Source organism: Pyrus communis, chromosome 5, assembly GCF_041283825.1.
Source record: "Pyrus communis isolate YQ-2024b chromosome 5, ASM4128382v1, whole genome shotgun sequence".
NCBI lineage: Eukaryota > Viridiplantae > Streptophyta > Magnoliopsida > Rosales > Rosaceae > Pyrus > Pyrus communis.
Genome location: NC_142569.1, coordinates 10,360,794 through 10,378,197, shown reverse-complemented (window position 1 = coordinate 10,378,197; position 17,404 = coordinate 10,360,794). Strand labels below are relative to the sequence as shown.

Here is a 17,404-nt window from a genome sequence, read left to right as displayed (position 1 = left end):
CAAATTGGTGCTTTCTAACTTTTTGTTCATTTATAGATTTTTCGTACGTTCTCATTCCTAGAATTTTTTATACAAAAATTCTTTGAATAAACGTAAAAGAAGAGTACAATGAAGAGAAATTCAGAAACCACGACGAACGGAACTTCCTACGTTCAAGGATTTGGACCACGACGATCCACGAGGCTCAACGCAACGACGAGTGGAACAGCACCACCCTCACGGGGCACCACCGTGATGGCCACCACGGCAATAGCCACTGTGGCAACTCACGGCGAGATCCGAGCCCAAGGAGCAGGCCTCACCTTGCAACTGCAAGCCCAGGCCCATGCCACCTTGTAGCAGAGAGCCCAGGTCAGCGCCACAAGGGAACCCAGCTCGACCCAACACAAGAAAGCCCAAGGTGAACAAGCCTAGAATCAAGTAGCCACAGCATGAGCAGCAATCTAGACCTCGCGGGCCCAAGGCCATCGCGAGCCCAATCCACTCCAAGGCCGAGCCCAATCCACTCCAAGACCAGAAAACCCAAGCTGTGCCATTTCAAGCTTCAAGGGCCCAAGCCCAGGATGAGCAAAGCCGAGCCACAACCCGGCGTGAGCCCAACGCGCACCCGAGTCGAGCCCAGGCTCAACTCCTACCGCACTTAGAATAGCCCACTCCCGTGGCTCATCCTATTCTCGTGGCTTCTTAAATCTCGCGCCCGGAGTCTATTACACTTCTATTACTCAGGGAGACGCATATCGTCCAAGCCCTTTCAACCCAAATGGCAAACCACACTTATCTTGACAAGTCATAAAGTTAACAAGCGCCCTCGCACAACAGACGACCTTGGTGAATCAACTATTGTAGCACACCGAGATACAACATGCCCCAGACGAAGTGTCCTGAAGTAGGACAAGGGCAGACGAATAATCTCTCCAGTAGCGTTCCGACAAGCAGCCACTTGACCAATCACGAACCGAGCGTTTTGGCAGTGTACACTCCCGACTGGGCCCCCAAGATAGCGTATACTCTCGTCTTAGTGCGCGGATGAGTGTGCATTCTCGGTTAGGCCCACAGACAAGCATAAATTCACGGTTGAGGCTACACTCCGATAATCAACATGAGCAACCTTGCAGGTGAAATGTTCATTCGTGGCTAGGCTCGCAAGGAGCATCTTCCACTTCACATTGAAGTAGGTAGCACGACGGACGATGAGAAACAGTTACTCAATTTGGCTAAACTTCAACCAGCAGTCTGCGAAGAACTCACTCGCTTGCTAGGAAATTACCATATACACTGCAGTTGCAGCATAGACGAGCTGAACACATGGAAGAGCAGCCTAGACCAACAGGTTAAGACTGGGGGCAGCCAAAAGCTCCACTACCCCTAACAAAGGCAAATTCAAGAATAAGTAGATAAGCTCTTAATTGAGCAATTGTGTGATTTCCAACACAACAAGGTCACTGATGAGGTGCTACGACGAGACATGACCAACATAAGCAAGTCACATTTCACAGATGAGATCAAGCAGGCAGAGCCTCCACGCAAGTTTAGCATGCCATATTTCACATCCTTCAAATGAGATAGAGACCTAGAGAGATACTTGAAACACTACCAAACTGTAATGATCCTCTATCAAAACAACAACGATCTCATGTGCAAGATATTCGCCACCACTCTACAAGGCGAGGCGTAAGATTGGTTCTACACCCTGCCACCATAATCCATCCGGAGTTTCAACAAACTTTCTTTGGTTTTCACCAAAGAATATTCATCATATCGCTCGATCAAGAAGAAGTCCGACCACTTGTTCAACGTCAAGAAGAACTCAAAGGAGTCGCTTCGCGACTATGTGAAGAAGTTCAAAGCAGAGAAAGCAAAGATAGTCGGATACAACAACTCGATAACTAAAGCAGCATTCTAAAAAGGACTTCTAGCAGACCACCCACTATTCGAAAAATTGATCATGAAAGAAGATCTAACTTTGGCAGACTCTTTCACTCTGGCAGAGAGACATACAATTTGGGACAAAGCTTACTGATCCAGATTCAAAGACTTGAATGAGTACATGACATCACCTCCCTACGATCCAAACTGGAAGCAGAGGAAGACCTATTCGCATATTTGACGGTATCTGAAGTAGCAATAAGCTCTACCATCATACGAACAGAGTTGGGGGCCAACTACTTGCATTACACAGATCAAAAGATCTCCTCGATGCAGAAACCAGCTACCAAAAATTCAAAAGCAAACTTTGGCGACAATTGTTACAACCGAGAAGCTTAAGTTATACCTTCAGACGCACGCAGTCATCCTCATGACGCACTATTTCGCCTAATCCAGACCCGCAATGATAAAGACGTAGATATTAGCGAGCATAAAGTTTTCCAACGAACACAGCAACTTAGCCCAAAAGGTGCACCAAGGGTAGACGAACACTAGAATAAAACACTCGGAAACAAGTTTTGTCGTCGTCGCCCTAAAAAATTCTACATAGGAGCAACATATACAGAAAATTGAGCATCACCTTCTGCTCCATGTCACACGGTCCCAGCCGACCCTTGCTTCATAATTAAGCTCTAAAGTGGCCCAATACCAGCAGTTGAGCATCTCCTGCTGCATGTAACTGGCCCTAGCTCCACGGCTCCTTACGTACCTTAACGCTTAGCTTAGGCAACATAACAGAATGGCCTAACGACACCTCAAAGGTAGCCGAGCACACCTTAGTCGTGCCTGCTCCACCCAATGGAAACTTTCGGCATTTGCATGTCGACAATGCATCTAACTACAAAGGTTCAAGAACAAGCGTGGTTCTTATCACCCCAGATAGTTCAATGCTTGAGCAGGCGATCACTCTAAGCTTCAAATCATCCAACAATGAAGCAGAGTGCGAGGCCCTACTAGCAGGCCTTCAAATGGCAAGAAACTTAGTGGTCAAAAAGCTCACAATTCATTCCGATTCCCAGCTAATCACCAGCCATACTACTAGGGAATACACGACAAAACATCCAAGAATGGCGCAATACCTAGAGAAGGTATGCAAGCAACTTAAGGCATTTCAGACTTACACTCTCACCCAAGTTCCGTGGGCAGACAACGCCCACTTGGACACGCTAGCCAACCTAAACTCCGCCCTCGACCACCAACTTAAACACTCTATTCTGGTGGAGTAACTAGACAAGCCAAGCATAGAGGCAGAGCTAGCAGCCGAAGTGTCACAGGTTAGTACAACTCCCAACTAGCAAAGTTATATTATAGACTACCTGGTCAATGGCACACTCCTCGCAAAATGGTTGGAGTCTAGAAAACTCCAAATAAAAGAAGCACACTACTACATATGGAACGACATCCTCGTCTGAAAATCTTACACTTGACCACATTTCCACTGTCTAACGACCTAAAGGTTCTAAGTTCAATCCATGAAGATATTTGTGGAAATCATTCAGGAGGCCGATCCTTAGCACAAAAGGCTCTTAACGCAGGCTATTACTGACCTACTATGCATCAAGACGTTAAAGAATTAGTACAAAAGTGTGACCGTTGCCAACGCTATAAGCCGATACCTGCACTGTCTGCCAGCGAACTACACCCACAAACGAGTCATTGGCCATTCATGTAGTGGGTAATGGACTTGCTAAGGCCAATGTCGCTCACTATTGGGGCAGAAGAATGATGATCGTGGCAACTGATTACTTCACCAAATAGGTAGAAACAGAGCCCATGATAACCACAACTCAGACAGACATAGAGCGCTTCATATGGAGGAACATCATTTTCCGATTTGGCATCCCTCAATCCATTGTCACAGACAACGGCCCGCAAATTCGAAGGCAAAGATTTGGCGAATTTCTTCCAAAAGTATGGCATCAAGCAGCACATGTCTATGCTGAGATATCCTCAAGGCAATGGGCAACCCAAAGCATCCAATAAGACGATTCTCGACTGCCTTAGGAAGTCCTTCTCCGACAATAAGGGAAAATGGCCAGACGAACTCTCCGAATGTCTATAGGCATATCGTACCACCAAACGACGAGCCATTGGTAAGACTCCTTTCTCTTTAGCATTTGGTTCAAAAGAAATCATTCCTCCCAATGTCATCGTGCGAAGCATCAGCACTCTGCTGCCAAGCATCGAGCAAAACAGTAAGGAGATCACCACAAGCCTAGATCTGGTAGAGGAGAAGTGCGAGCAGACCATCACCCGCCTCGCAGCCTACCAGCAGCAACTCCTTTCCAACTATAACAAGAGGGCCAAGATTCAGAAATTTTAGCCCGAAGATCTAGTCCTGAAAAAAGCCTTCATCACTGCTCACAGAAAAGGCTCCAAAAAGATGGATCCCATATGGGAAGGTCCATACAAGATCAGCAAAGTAGGCTGCAAGGGTAGTTTTTGAGAAAAATATAATCTCACCGAGTGGAGCGCTTGAGCTTTTGAGCCAGCAGGTGTGGGAGATTGCTGACAGTGGAGGGAAGATAATGTAGCATCATGGAGATAGGCAACACCTTGAGGGGGAGGGGGAGGTGTAGGTACGGTGGGTGAAGCCCCCTTTTTTGCACTATCAAGGTGAATTGTGATGGGGCTTGGTGTAAGCAAAATGGGGGGTTGTGGGTGGGTTGCCAAGGACTTTGCTGGGATCTTTCAAGTCATTGGTGGTATAGGCAATATAATTTGTGGCTCCAATTTGATGGCGGAAGCGGAAGCAAAGAGATTGGCATTGATGGCTTGTGTGCAGTTGGGATTCGAGTTAGTTCAGTTTGAGACAAACTCGAATGTCTTGGTGGAAATGCTTAACGGGGGTCTTGGCTCCAGAGGCAGCTTTGGAGGGTATCCTATGGGATACGAACATTCGACAACAAATGAGTTCAGTAGAGTTTCTGTTTACTCCTCGTGCCTGTAATGGGGTTGCACATCAAGTGGCTTCTTATGCCAAGCGTGTGTGGGGTTCTCATATGTGGGATCGTTTTGAACCAGAGTGGCTATTTAATACTCTAATTATGATGTAAACATTTCAATTCATCTTTAATAATATTTGAATTTTCACAAAAAAAAAAAAAAAAAAAAAAAAAAAAAAATTTAATTTTATAGGACAAAATTGAATAAGAATAAGTCTTGATGTCTAGACTGAGTGTCTCTTTTATAAAAAATAAAAATAAAAATAAAAAATGATCGCCTGTAAAATTTGGACTTGTATCTTCTCCGGAAAAATGAAAAATAAAGTTCCGCTCATCCAAAACGATAATGAGCAAATAAAGTGTATTAAAATATTATTGGAGGAAAATTAAGAGAAGGTGTTGTACTCAGTACCACATGCAGGAAAATTTTAGTAGAAATTAGTTAATTCGGCCTCAAAAGAAACGTTGAAATAGGAATTGAGGAATCACTGCTGACAACTTTTTATCACGCATTAGTTTCAAAATCTTCAATAGTTTGAATCACCGTCGAGAGAGAGAGAGATATTAAGATGTTTTATCTTGCATTTTGTGTAGCAGACACAACACCACCAATCTGTGGGATTTTACTGTTTTAGCAGTTGATTAATAACATGGCTTAATTAAAAATTGAGATTTGTTTATCCATCTGCTCATTAGAATTCAGACAAAATTGAGATTTGCTTATCCATCTCCTCAAAATAAATAAATAAAAAACAAATAGAATGAGTTCAATTAATATAAAAAAACTTCTTTGAAGTTATAATAGTCTCATGGGTTACAATTACAACCAAAACTTTTTAGCCAATTGACGAACAAAAATAATGAAAAAAATGGGTTATTATACATCAATTTTACCGCAGGGATGCTAATCTAGCTAAACATTATTCACATTTTGAACTTTATAAAATCTGTTGCTCCCGTTTCTGAGTCTCAATATAGCCGGCCGGAACGTTAATTCTCAGTATTAGTAGAGTGAGGAATGGCATGGCTAAGAAGGCTTCATGCACTAAGTGGTAAAGCAACATTCATCTCATACAGGTGCAAATACCCGAGCTGCGGCCGGGGATGTGGGTGCAGGGATTAGGGCCGGTTGGGGGCGGTCGACCCCTCTGGAGGGACTGAAACACAAGCACAACACCATGGTTCTTAGCCCATTGCTCTGCCTTCAATTACCTCATTTCTCCAACTTGCAGACAAGAAAACAGAACAAGAACAACAAAAAGAGTTGAGAACAAGGTCCTCCTGTAACATAACCTATCTTTGATACCCAAATGGAACTTTAGGGTTTGAGGGACAAAGCTAGAAATTTTTTCTAGAGAGGGCAACCCGAAAATCAACTAAGGAAACCTTATTATAGTATGGCTTATTCCCAATATGATAATAGAGATGATTTCAAATGATAATGTATTACAATTCAAATGTTACAAAAAATTCATTGTAGTAGTGGAAAGTGACAAAGTGATAAAAAAAATACTCATATATGATTACGTAGGAGAGAGGTTTTTGAGTCTGAATGACAGAACAAGAGCATTTTTGCTCATATAATATTTGATATGGAGTATATGCAGTATGAAGGTATGTTAGATAGTAGTTATATATATTTTCTTCAAGTATAACGCGTATGTATTATATAATGGTAGTCTGCAACTTAACAAACGAATAACTTGAGTTGGGGCATTTGCCCCTAGTGGGCCTTCACTGGCTCCTTCCATGGACCAATTTTTGGGAAAATTGCTCGATTTTGATTTAGTCATAGCAGAGAAGCCATGACCAAAGGTTCCCAGCATTCCTATAAAAAGGGGTATATATTTATCAGTCAAACTCAATACCCTTTAAATTATGGAGTTGAAATAGCAAATCCTACGACGAGGAAAACTTGGGTGTAACCAGGATATATCCACAACACCGTGTAGCACTCATCACGTGCCCAAGTCACGTGCAGGAATCTCCCCTTACTTGAGGGCTGGCTCTGGCCAATTCATCTAAACATGCATGCATAAACTGTAAAACAGTAACTCAGAAGCCTTCCAAGGATAGCGACGTAGAGAGATAAATTCATAGCATCCATTTTGGTTCTTCCGAACATGTTCAAAATTACAACAAGCTTTTTTTCATACATAAACAAAACAACTCGTACAATAATACGAATCTGAAGTTATATAACAAATCATCACGAGATAAAGACACTCATCAGTTACTCGGCAACAAGAAAACTCACGTTTATATCAGGCTGATGCATAAAGATACAGGTAAAAACTTACGAAACAACTTTACAGTCAGATCATTTTGAAAGAGAGGCCACCAGCTTCTCCCTTAATTGCTCGGCATCACCGCTTTGAGTTTGAGTGGAGAATGTATGAATAACCTTATCGTTGTCTGTTATGGAAACGTTAGACTCTTGAGCTACAATTTTATGTTCCCTAAGTGTTCTGAATACTTCAGAAACCGGGTGAGAATCCAATGGGAAGTTCATCCTCACAACTGCATCCTCGAGATATAGGTAATGGCATCACCAAGAAGAGAGGCTTTATCCATCTTCGATATGTTAGGAACAACAGCTCTTAGTGCATAGTACCTCTGGTTAGGCTTCTCGCGCCTCCGCCTTTCTGCTTCCACGTGATTCAATGGTTCTTCTCTCCCATTGGCAGGCTTTCTCCCTCTCTTTCTGGGTTTCCGCTCATCAATTTGTGCCGAGGACTCATCCTTGAGCAGCTCCGAACTTGAGACTCTTGTCTGAACATTGAAACCGTCAACCATCATTTGGTTCATTTGCGGAAACAGTTTTACTTCACTATCCTCTCTTCGACATCCATTTGAAGTGCCTACTGATTGTAATTCAAACGGTTCTGGAGGAAATGCACAATCTTCTTCTATTTGGAGTAAAGGAAATGTTGACGGATTGTGATTTTGGACCCCGGAGACTTAGTTCACGTCCAAATATCATTGGAAATGTCTTTGCCTGAATAGGACTAGATTCCCCAAATGCACTTCTGACCATATCCACATAACTTTGTTTTTCCGAAGTTGATTTGACCGAACCGAGTTCCACAACTCCTGATTCATCGGTACAAACACCACTGTCTGAAACCCAGCCAATCTTGCTAAAAATGACCTCGACTGGTAATTCATAAGAATCACAGAATGGGATTGTAATTCTTGTCAATATGCAACAACTAGGTTTACAGCTTTTATACAACCATTCAGTAAAAGGAAAACCTAAACTATAGCCTACAAGTAAGGCTTGTCCAGAAACTAAATAGGAAAGGAAATAACCACAATATCAATTTACAATATTGACTAAGTAATAGAGATATTTTCCTTAACACTCCCCCTCAAGTTGGAGTGTATGTTAATAACACCCAACTTGCCAAGTAGAACTTCGAACTGTGTTGAACTCAACGGCTTAGTGAATATATCAGCTGGTTGATCGTTGGTCCGTATGTAAGCCGTGCGTATCATTCCTTCTTGAATCTTTTCTCGTACTAGATGACAATCGATTTCTATGTGCTTCGTTCGTTCATGAAAAACAGGATTTGAAGCAATGTGTAATGCTGCTTGATTGTCACAAAACAACTTCACTGGCTGAGAATGGTTCACTCTTAGGTCCTTCAAAATATTCTTCAGCCATACAATTTCACAACATGTGGTGGCCATGGAACGGTATTCGGCCTCTGCACTCGAACGAGATATTGTCGTTTGCTTCTTAGTTTTCCAAGAAATAGGTGCGTGACCAAGCAAAATGCAGAACCCTATTATCGACCTTCTGGTATCTCGACATCTAGCCCAATCAGCATCACAAAATGCTTGTAATTGCAATGAGCCTGTGGAAGGAAGAAAAATCCCTTGTCCAGGTGTTTGTTTAATGTACTTGAGGACCTTGTGTGCAGCATCAAGATGTGGTTGCCGAGGTTTCTCCATGAACTGACTTAGCATGTGAACAGCATAAGCCAAGTCAGGCCTTGTTATGGTCAAGTATATTAACCTGCCCACAAGTCGTCTATACGATGAAGGGTCATTCAGCTCCTTTCCTTCCATTTGTGTGAGTGACAAATTTTGGTCCACAGGGAACCGAGAAGGCTTAACGCCTAGAAACCCAGCATCTTCCAATATTTCGAGAGCATATTTACGTTGGCATATAGTAATTCCATGCTTTGATCGTGCAACTTCTATTCCCAAGAAGTATTTGAGTTGCCCCAAGTCTTTGAGTTTGAAACGCTGAGAGAGGAACTTCTTGGTTTCTTCAAATTCATGCAGATTATTCCCTGCTAATATCACATCATCAACATATACCAGTAAAGCAATGAAGTTACCATGACGACTTCGGACGAATAGTGAATAGTCGGACCGTGATTGAACAAATCCTGCAGCCTTCAGAGCATGAGATAACTTAATGAACCATTGCCTTGAAGCTTGCTTTAAACCGTAAAGGGATTTATTCAACTTGCATACTCGAGTCTCCCCCTTTCGTCCGAAACCAAGAGGCAAGGTCATGTAGACATCCTCGTCAAGGTCACCATTTAAGAAAGCATTGTTGACATCTAGCTGATGAAGATGCCAACCTTGCACAGCAGCGACACTTAGGAGCACACGGACGGTGGTTAACTTGGCGACAGGAGCAAAGGTTTCTTGGTAATCAACCCCTTCAATTTGACTGTAACCTTTGGCAACAAGGCGGGCTTTGTACCGATCAACGGTGCCATCAGGTTTGAGTTTGATCTTGTAAACCCATTTACAACCAATGGGACGTTTATGCAGCGGCAAAGTCACGAGTGTCCAGGTATGATTGGCTTGAAGAGCAGCCAGCTCATGATGCATGGCATCACGCCAGTGTGAATCACGGACAGCCTGGGAAAAGCTCGTAGGTTCTCGAATGAGAGAAAGATTAGTGATGTAGGCCTTATGGTGAGAAGAGAGCCGATCATAGGACAAAGAAGTAGAGAGAGGATGAGAAGTACCTGACGAGGAAAAAGCCACGTTCGTAGAAGAAGCGGGAGCGGGTCTGGACGGGAGAGCAACCTCGACATGAAAGTCCTGCAAAAAAGAAGAGGGTTTGGTGGGGCGTGTGCTACGTCGTGGTGGAGTGGGTTAAACAGGTTGAGTTGGGGAGGGGGAATGGAGAATGGTGGTGTCTGGGGATGGTGCATGTGGGGGTGTAGCAGGTAGGGAATGAGGAGAAGGAGGTGGGGAGGGTGAGGGCTCGGAGGATGGCTCAATGGGTGTGTGGGGGGTGGATGGCTCAGTGGGTGTGTGTGTGGAGGGTAGTATGGGTCGTGGGACAGGAAAGGGATCGACAGCAAGGGGAAATAAGGGATGTGGTGGTAGGGTGGATTGTGGTTAAGCAGCGGAAGTGGAAGAATAATAAGGGAAATGGTTTTCAAAAAATAGCACATCCCGAGAGACAAAAATTTTGTTAAGATGGAGGTCGAAAAGTCGATAACCCTTTTGGCCATATGGGTACCCAAGAAAGACACAACGACGGGAACGAGGATCGAATTTGGAAGGTTTATAGGCGTGAGTAGAGGCAAAGCACAAACAGCCAAACACACGTAAGTGCGAGTAACTGGGGGCTGTTTGAAACAACATTTCATAGGGTGTTTTCCCGTGGAGAAGGGGTGTGGGAGTGCGGTTAATGAGATAGGCTGCAGTGAGTATGGCGTCCCCCCCAAAAACGTTGTGGCATGTTTGCTTGGAAGAGTAAAGCTCGGGCAACATTTAAAAAATGGCGATGCTTACGTTCAGCAACACCATTTTGCTGTGGTGTGTGAACGCAACTGGTTTGATGGACAATACCTTTCAGGGCATAAAAACTAGCAAGCTTAAACTCGGGGCCGTTATCACTACGAATGATTTTGACTTTAGCATTAAATTGGGTTTCGACCAAATGAACAAATTGCACAAGAAGCTGCTGTGTGTCAGATTTATATTTCATTAGGTAAATCCAGGTGCTCCTAGTGTAATCATCAACGATAGTTAAAAAATATTTTGCACCAGAAATAGAAGGAACGTGATACCCCCCCCCCCCCCCAGATGTCAACATGCAGCAATTCAAAACAAGATTTAGTGGATATGGAACTCAGGGAAAATGGTGCTCTTGTTTGCTTGGCTAAAGGACAAATGTCACACTTATTTGAATCACAAAAACTTGGTTTAAAAGGAAATAACATAGAGGCAGTTTTGGATGGGTGTCCGAGGCGTTGGTGCCAAAGATGCGGGTTGGTTGTGCTAATGGTGTTGCATGTTCCTTTCTTGGATGGGTTGAGATAGTAGAGGCCCCCCCGTTCAATTCCCGTCCCAATCATCTTCCCCGAGTGTAGGTCATGTATGACACAAAATTGTTTGAGGAAGATGGTAACATAAAGGGAATCATATGCAAGTTTGCTAATGGATATCAAATTTAAGGTAAAGAATGGAACACACAAAACATTGTCAAGCACAAGTGTGGGAGAGAAGACCACTTGTCCAATGTGAGTGACCCTGGCAAGAGAGCCATTTGGAAGTTGGACAGTGTGATTTGTAACTGGCCTCGATGATGTGAGATAATGAGGGCTGCAAACAATGTGGTCCGTTGCAAAACTATCCAAGATCCAAACATGTTTAATGCCATTATGCATGAGAGAAAATGCTTTACCTGAAAGTTCTTCATTAGTTGAAGAGTTACCCACGTGATTGGCGAATGAGGAACGGTTTTTGTTCAACATGGCAAGGATCTGCTTACAATCGTCTTGAGAAAAAGGAAAGCTTGGCATCCCATCTTTCTTGTCATGCACGGCAACTTGATTGCCCTTGAAAGGTGTTGAGCGGCTTTGTTCAGTTTCAGCGGCCGCTTTACGTTTGCGGCAATATTCGAAGGTATGACCCTTCCATCCACAGAAAGTGCATTTGAGATGGGCACGGCAATTTTTGGTGCTGTGGTTTGTCTTGCTACATCTACCACAGCGAGGACCACCATCCTCAGTTTCAATCTCGCGTCCACCAGTCCTTACAGCAAATGCTGCCGCGTCAGGTTGAGAGGTATTTTTTCCACTTGAGACTTCCGCCTGCTTCTCATGGCGAAGAACAAGAGAGTAAGCTCTGTTCACTATGGGTAAAGGCTCAAGAAAGAGGATATTACTGCGGACAGTGGAAAAGGAATCACTTAAGCCCATGAGGAATTTCATTGTTTTCTGAGTCTCAACATAGGAGATGATTTCCTTCTTTGTATCGCAGCTACATGCAGGGATAGAACACAGCACATCACGTTCGTCCCATAAGCCTTTTAGTTTGGTAAAGTATGAACTTACCGTCATGTTGCCTTGTACACAATCATGGATCTCGTTTTCTACATGAAACAATTGAACGATGTTTGCATGAGAAAACCGTTCTTGTAAATCAAGCCACATCTGCCTTGCATCCTTGCAGTTGATGACACTACTTGAGATTTCTTTTGACATGGATCCTAAGAGCCATGTTTTAACCAGATTATTGCAGCGATTCCATTGCTGCAATTCTTCATGTTCATCTTCACTCGGCTTCTTGACAGTTCCATCAACAAGCCCTAGTTTGTTCTTGACCGTTAAGGCCATGGTCATGGATTGGATCCATGTATTGTAATTGTCTTCCACCAATGACTGCGGCACAAGTACTGCACCGGGTTGATCTGAATGATGGAGATAAAGTGGATGATTAGGACTCTCCCACTTTAGATGTGAAGTCATGCTCGAGGAAGTTGACTTCGACTTCGTGTCTGTGTTATCGCCCATGGCTAGGGTTTGCTAGGGTTGTTTATGTGTTTACTGTTTATTTTCCCAGATATCAATCGCTCTGATACCATCATAAGAATCACAGAATGGGATTGTAATTCTTGTCAATATTCAACAACTAGGTTTACAGCTTTTATACAACCATTCGGGAAAAGAAAACCTAAACTATAGCCTACAAGTAAGGCTTGTCCAGAAACTAAATAGGAAAGGAAATAACCACAATATCAATTTACAATATTGACTAAGTAATAGAGATATTTTCCTTAACAGTAATGATGTAAACAACTACCGGCATCTGATACCCAAATCGATTTTCCGGACTTGTACGACTCCCCAGGACCGCAGTGTGAGATCGAATCAAGTTGAAATGCATAACACATTGAAGTGAGATGAAACATCTCCACATCTGACACCCCATCCAACCTCCTTGCATAAATATCCCCATTCAAACCGCCAAAACACGCGTGGAGCTTCTCAAGCACCCACTTCTTCACCTCTTCTTTCTTCTGCATTGCCTCCAAACTACCATCCGACTAGAATTCACGTCCCCAGTTCCACCGCCCTTGGTGTCTCTGCAATGCCCATCACCCCAAATCAAGGCAGATCCACCAGATTTCTTGCTAACAGCCTGCCAGAAAATGAAATAATTCCAATTCGACCCTTTGACAAGGTGGCACAGCCCCTGCTGCACACCCAATTTACCCGGCGGCCTAATCAATTCTGACAAAACATTTTCGGAAGCCAGTGAGATCAAGAATTGGCACGCTTCGGTACCCAGTACCGACTCCATCACGACCTTGTCTTCTTCATTCACCCAAAATTTCTCACCCATCTTAACTTCTCTTCTCCTTCCACAACTAGCTCAAACAACACAAAAATGCTATAACTACAGAAATTCACAACACAGCTCTCAAATTTCTTATTCCCACTACAGAAATTCGCAATCTTTTCACAAAAATTCACGACCGGATCAATCTACTGCTCGAATCACAATTAAAGTTCTGAACTTTCAACACATCTCAGGGAATCAATTCTACACAAATATAACATCTTTGATAAGATATCTCGAACAAAAATTACCAACTTCAAATGAACTAAAAAAACAACCTTAAGTTACACAAACAGAACTAAAACTCGAAAAAGTCGAGAAATTTAGACTTACCCAATTAGCTGATCCTAAGAAAACTTCAAACATTATATACAAAGACCCTCACTTTACTGCTAAATTAAAGCTGATGAAGTTTTTGGAAGTACAAAATTGGCTCAGAAAAACTCCAAAATCCAGGCAGAGAATAATAGCAGACATCCGATTACCTGAAAGCTGATATGGGTTTGTGGCAGATACTTGGATTCCAACTCAGTGCAATTGTGCAGGAAAGTTAAACAAACATGAGGAAAGTTGGGGTTGCCAAACTTCCAAGATCTGGGGATGTTTTTTAATTGTTTTATTAAATTAAAAGTATCAGTATTCCTCCATGTGACTCTTTGTTTGGAAAGATTTTTTAATGTAACCGGTATATGAAATGGTACATCACGTGTTATTATGTAAATTGTAGGATATGTGTGGTAAAAAATTAATAACTTAAAAAATAAAATTTCCTACCACTCATATTGAAACACGTAATGTACATCTTGTATTCCTATCACAACTAAAAATTTCTCATTTTTTTGGACCCTCACCACCAAAATTGTGGCAGCATGTGTCCCTCTGTGTTCCTTTGTTTTTTGGTGAAACGTTTGTGGAATCTTTCACGGGAATGGCCCAGATTCCAGAAGGCCGAAATAGCCACCAGCCCATCAAGTAAAACAAAGATAATCATGGGATAGGAAAAATAATGAAAAATGAAAATGAAAAATGAGATATGAAATTCACTATCCATTAAAAATAAAATGCTAATTTAAAAAAAAAAAAAAAAAAGGACAAGTAAACATGTCACTCCAAGACGAAAAACTTAAATTTGACGGTCATGTGATCACGTAATATTTCATATTCATATATTAAAACTTTAAAACATGCATATTGGGTGATAGGCAAGATTGATACTACACTAGCCTATAGTTTGATATGTATAAATAGATTTATGTAATATAATATTGGTGGACATACAACACATCGTGTGTTCGTGTAATTGTCACATCGAAAAATTTCTTCAACAGGGATTGCAATTAAATTTAAAACGTTTACACGGTGTTAGATTCCTCAGTTTTCTAAAGGTGTTTGTCTGGTTACAAATTAGCAAGTAGGGCCACAAATATTTGCATGAGGATTTGTAGAGAATATGATATTAATTTACCATGAAAAAGCAAAAGCGGCGTCCCCAACGAGTTTTCGTACAACAAAGACTTACATGGAAATTGGCCATCGATAAGCAGCAGCTTGCATGCAATAACATCAATTTCTCGATAGTTGTATTTTTGTTCATCACCTTCAAATGATAGTAGTGTTTATTATTTTATTTATTGTTATTGAATGAATTTAAATGTTGAGATTTGTGTTTATCCACTATATAAATTTCGAATTTAAACTCTTTCAATAACGATAAATTAGGTGATGAGCATCATCATCATACGAGGGTAATCGACAGCGAGGCATTTTTTTTTTCCCTCCTCTTGCGGTTAAAGTTTAGTCACTACCCCCCGATGTCAACATGTGGCTTTGGAGTCGGCAGCAACCCTTCTTCATCTCTTCATTGTCTTTCTTTTCCTATTTTAGGTAGTGATCTCTCGCTTTGTTGAGGAGAGCCTTGTGGTAATTGTGGTCACTTTCTCTTCTTGAGGAGGAGAGCTTACGGCACTGTAGCGGTTATGATTTATTACTCAACCCCGAATCTTAAAGGAACAATTGTTGTTCAAAATTCTAAGGTGTTGACTTTGTTGTTTGTGTGCTTGGCAAGAATTATGCGGAGAAAACTCGACATTTGTTGGAGTTGACTTGTTGCAAGGTTTCTACCGATGATTACAAGATCATCAAAGGGTGACGCAGTCTTGCCTTTGTGTGGTTGTTTTATTGGTTCAAGGGATTCACAATCATGTTTTCTTATCGTTGCAATGTCTTCAGGTGATGGTACGATGTCTAACTTATGTGTCTTTGACGGTGTTATTATGTCCGGCTCCCAGGGCTTAGACCTTTTGAGCTTATCTTTACTGTTCGTTAAGAACGAGTCTTCCGTGATTGAGGAATCGTATTTCTGGAGAGTTTATTTTATGTTTTGACATTTTTTTTGTTTGTTTTGGTTGTGGTTTCCCTGTTTGTATGCCTAACAAAGGACTATGACGACATCGTCGTGATGTCTCATAGCAAGGCATCTTTGCTGAAGGGGTGTCGTCTTTTGTAAGTTCATTAAAAAAAAAAAAAAAAAAAAAACCATGAAAGGTTTTGTCCACATGAGCGTTTCTTTCTATTTCTTTAGATGTGGTTATGTAGGGTAAGTTTTTGTATTGTCTTTTTGTTGCGTTTGAAATTGTATTCCTAATAGATGAGGATGTTCTTCGTTTTATTTGATTAATGACATTACCTTCAAAAAAACAAAAAAAAAAACTTTATATTCCATATTTAATTTACAAATATTACTCGCTAATTAGTAATTACAAAAAAAATATATGCAATAAAATACATGTATAAAGCCAAAATACACATACACGGCCAAGCATACACCTATTTTTACATGCCACACACCCCTTGTTAATTTTTGTTTTTAGATCTTCTCCAGTTTATTGAATTCGACAACTTAAAATTGAGAAGAATGTATGAGAAGCAAAAAGAATGATGTGAATCACTAGCCCAAAAATATATACGATAACCTCTGCATGAACCTTTTCCCCGTCTGTCTGCTTAGAACTATACATACACACACACACAGAGATAAATATATAAATATATATATGTATATTATGCACATTTCATCGCTTGCTTGTGACTTTTTTAGAGTAGGTGCTTGAGATGATCTCTGATGAGCTTCCACTTGTTGATTAAGTTGCAATGGCCGTTGCCGCGTTCAGGGAATGCACGGATTGGGGCCAGTAGGTGGCACTGAACCTCTAGCTTGTGGCAGAAACGCCGTCTTTGGAACAAAAGTCTTCGGCTTCATCGTACAGCCCAGAGGTCGAGCAGCAGCAGCTACATGATCAGTGGATAATTTGGCTGTGAAAATGATCAAGAGAATAAGCATCAATAACTTCATAGCGTGCATATGGTTTTATATGGTGACCGAAAAATGATGTCGAAAGCGCTTTCTCTCTATGGAAAGATGGAAGATAAGGTGCATGGAATAAGCTTTCTTGTGCTTAATTTATATAGAGATTGGGTTAAGAACTACAAGTGGAACATGAATTCAACTTCGAAACTCCTAAGAAAAGGGGGGCTGACTGCATGCAAGTTACACAATTTGAGACATTCTTGACGAAAAAGTCAAGGAAAAAGGAAAATAAAGGGTAAATTTATTTCCACCAAACCACCCAACCCCACCACCCCCCCTTCTTTCAGATTTGGGATCAATTTCAATTTCTTACAACATTATTAAAACATTTAAATTTCATATTTATTTCTACCCCCCTCTCTTCAGATTTGAAATCAATTTCAATTCTTTACAACATTATTAAAACATTTCAATTTCATATTTATTTCTCCCCCTCTCTTCAGATTTGGGATCAATTTCAATTCTTTACAATATCATTAAAACATTTCAATTTCATATTTATTTCTCCCCCCTCTCTTCAGATTTGAGATCAGTTTCAATTCCTTACAACATCCTTAAA

General features: G+C 41.5%; 1 protein-coding gene and 1 pseudogene across 1 annotated transcript; both read right to left on the bottom strand.

Moving 5' to 3' along the window:
- Positions 1-7,104: 7,104 nt before the first annotated feature.
- LOC137726054 (transcription factor MTB3-like) lies at positions 7,105-13,481 on the bottom strand (annotated as a pseudogene).
- On the bottom strand, positions 11,190-12,925 carry LOC148696733 (uncharacterized). Its single transcript, XM_088694242.1, has 2 exons — positions 11,539-12,925; positions 11,190-11,227 (listed from the first exon to the last, which is right to left on the bottom strand). The coding sequence occupies exons 1-2, from the start codon at positions 12,647-12,649 to the stop codon at positions 11,190-11,192; spliced, it is 1,149 nt and encodes a 382-aa protein (XP_088550368.1). The 5' UTR covers positions 12,650-12,925.
- Positions 13,482-17,404: the final 3,923 nt, after the last annotated feature.

Coding starts and splice junctions, on each gene's coding strand:
- LOC148696733 (XM_088694242.1), bottom strand. CDS start 12,649: ATGGGCGATAACACAGACACGAAGTCGAAGTCAACTTCCTCGAGCATG. Junction 11,228..11,538: donor AACTAATGAAGAACTTTCAG/GTAAAGCATTTT, acceptor TGTGTCATACAT/GACCTACACTCGGGGAAGAT.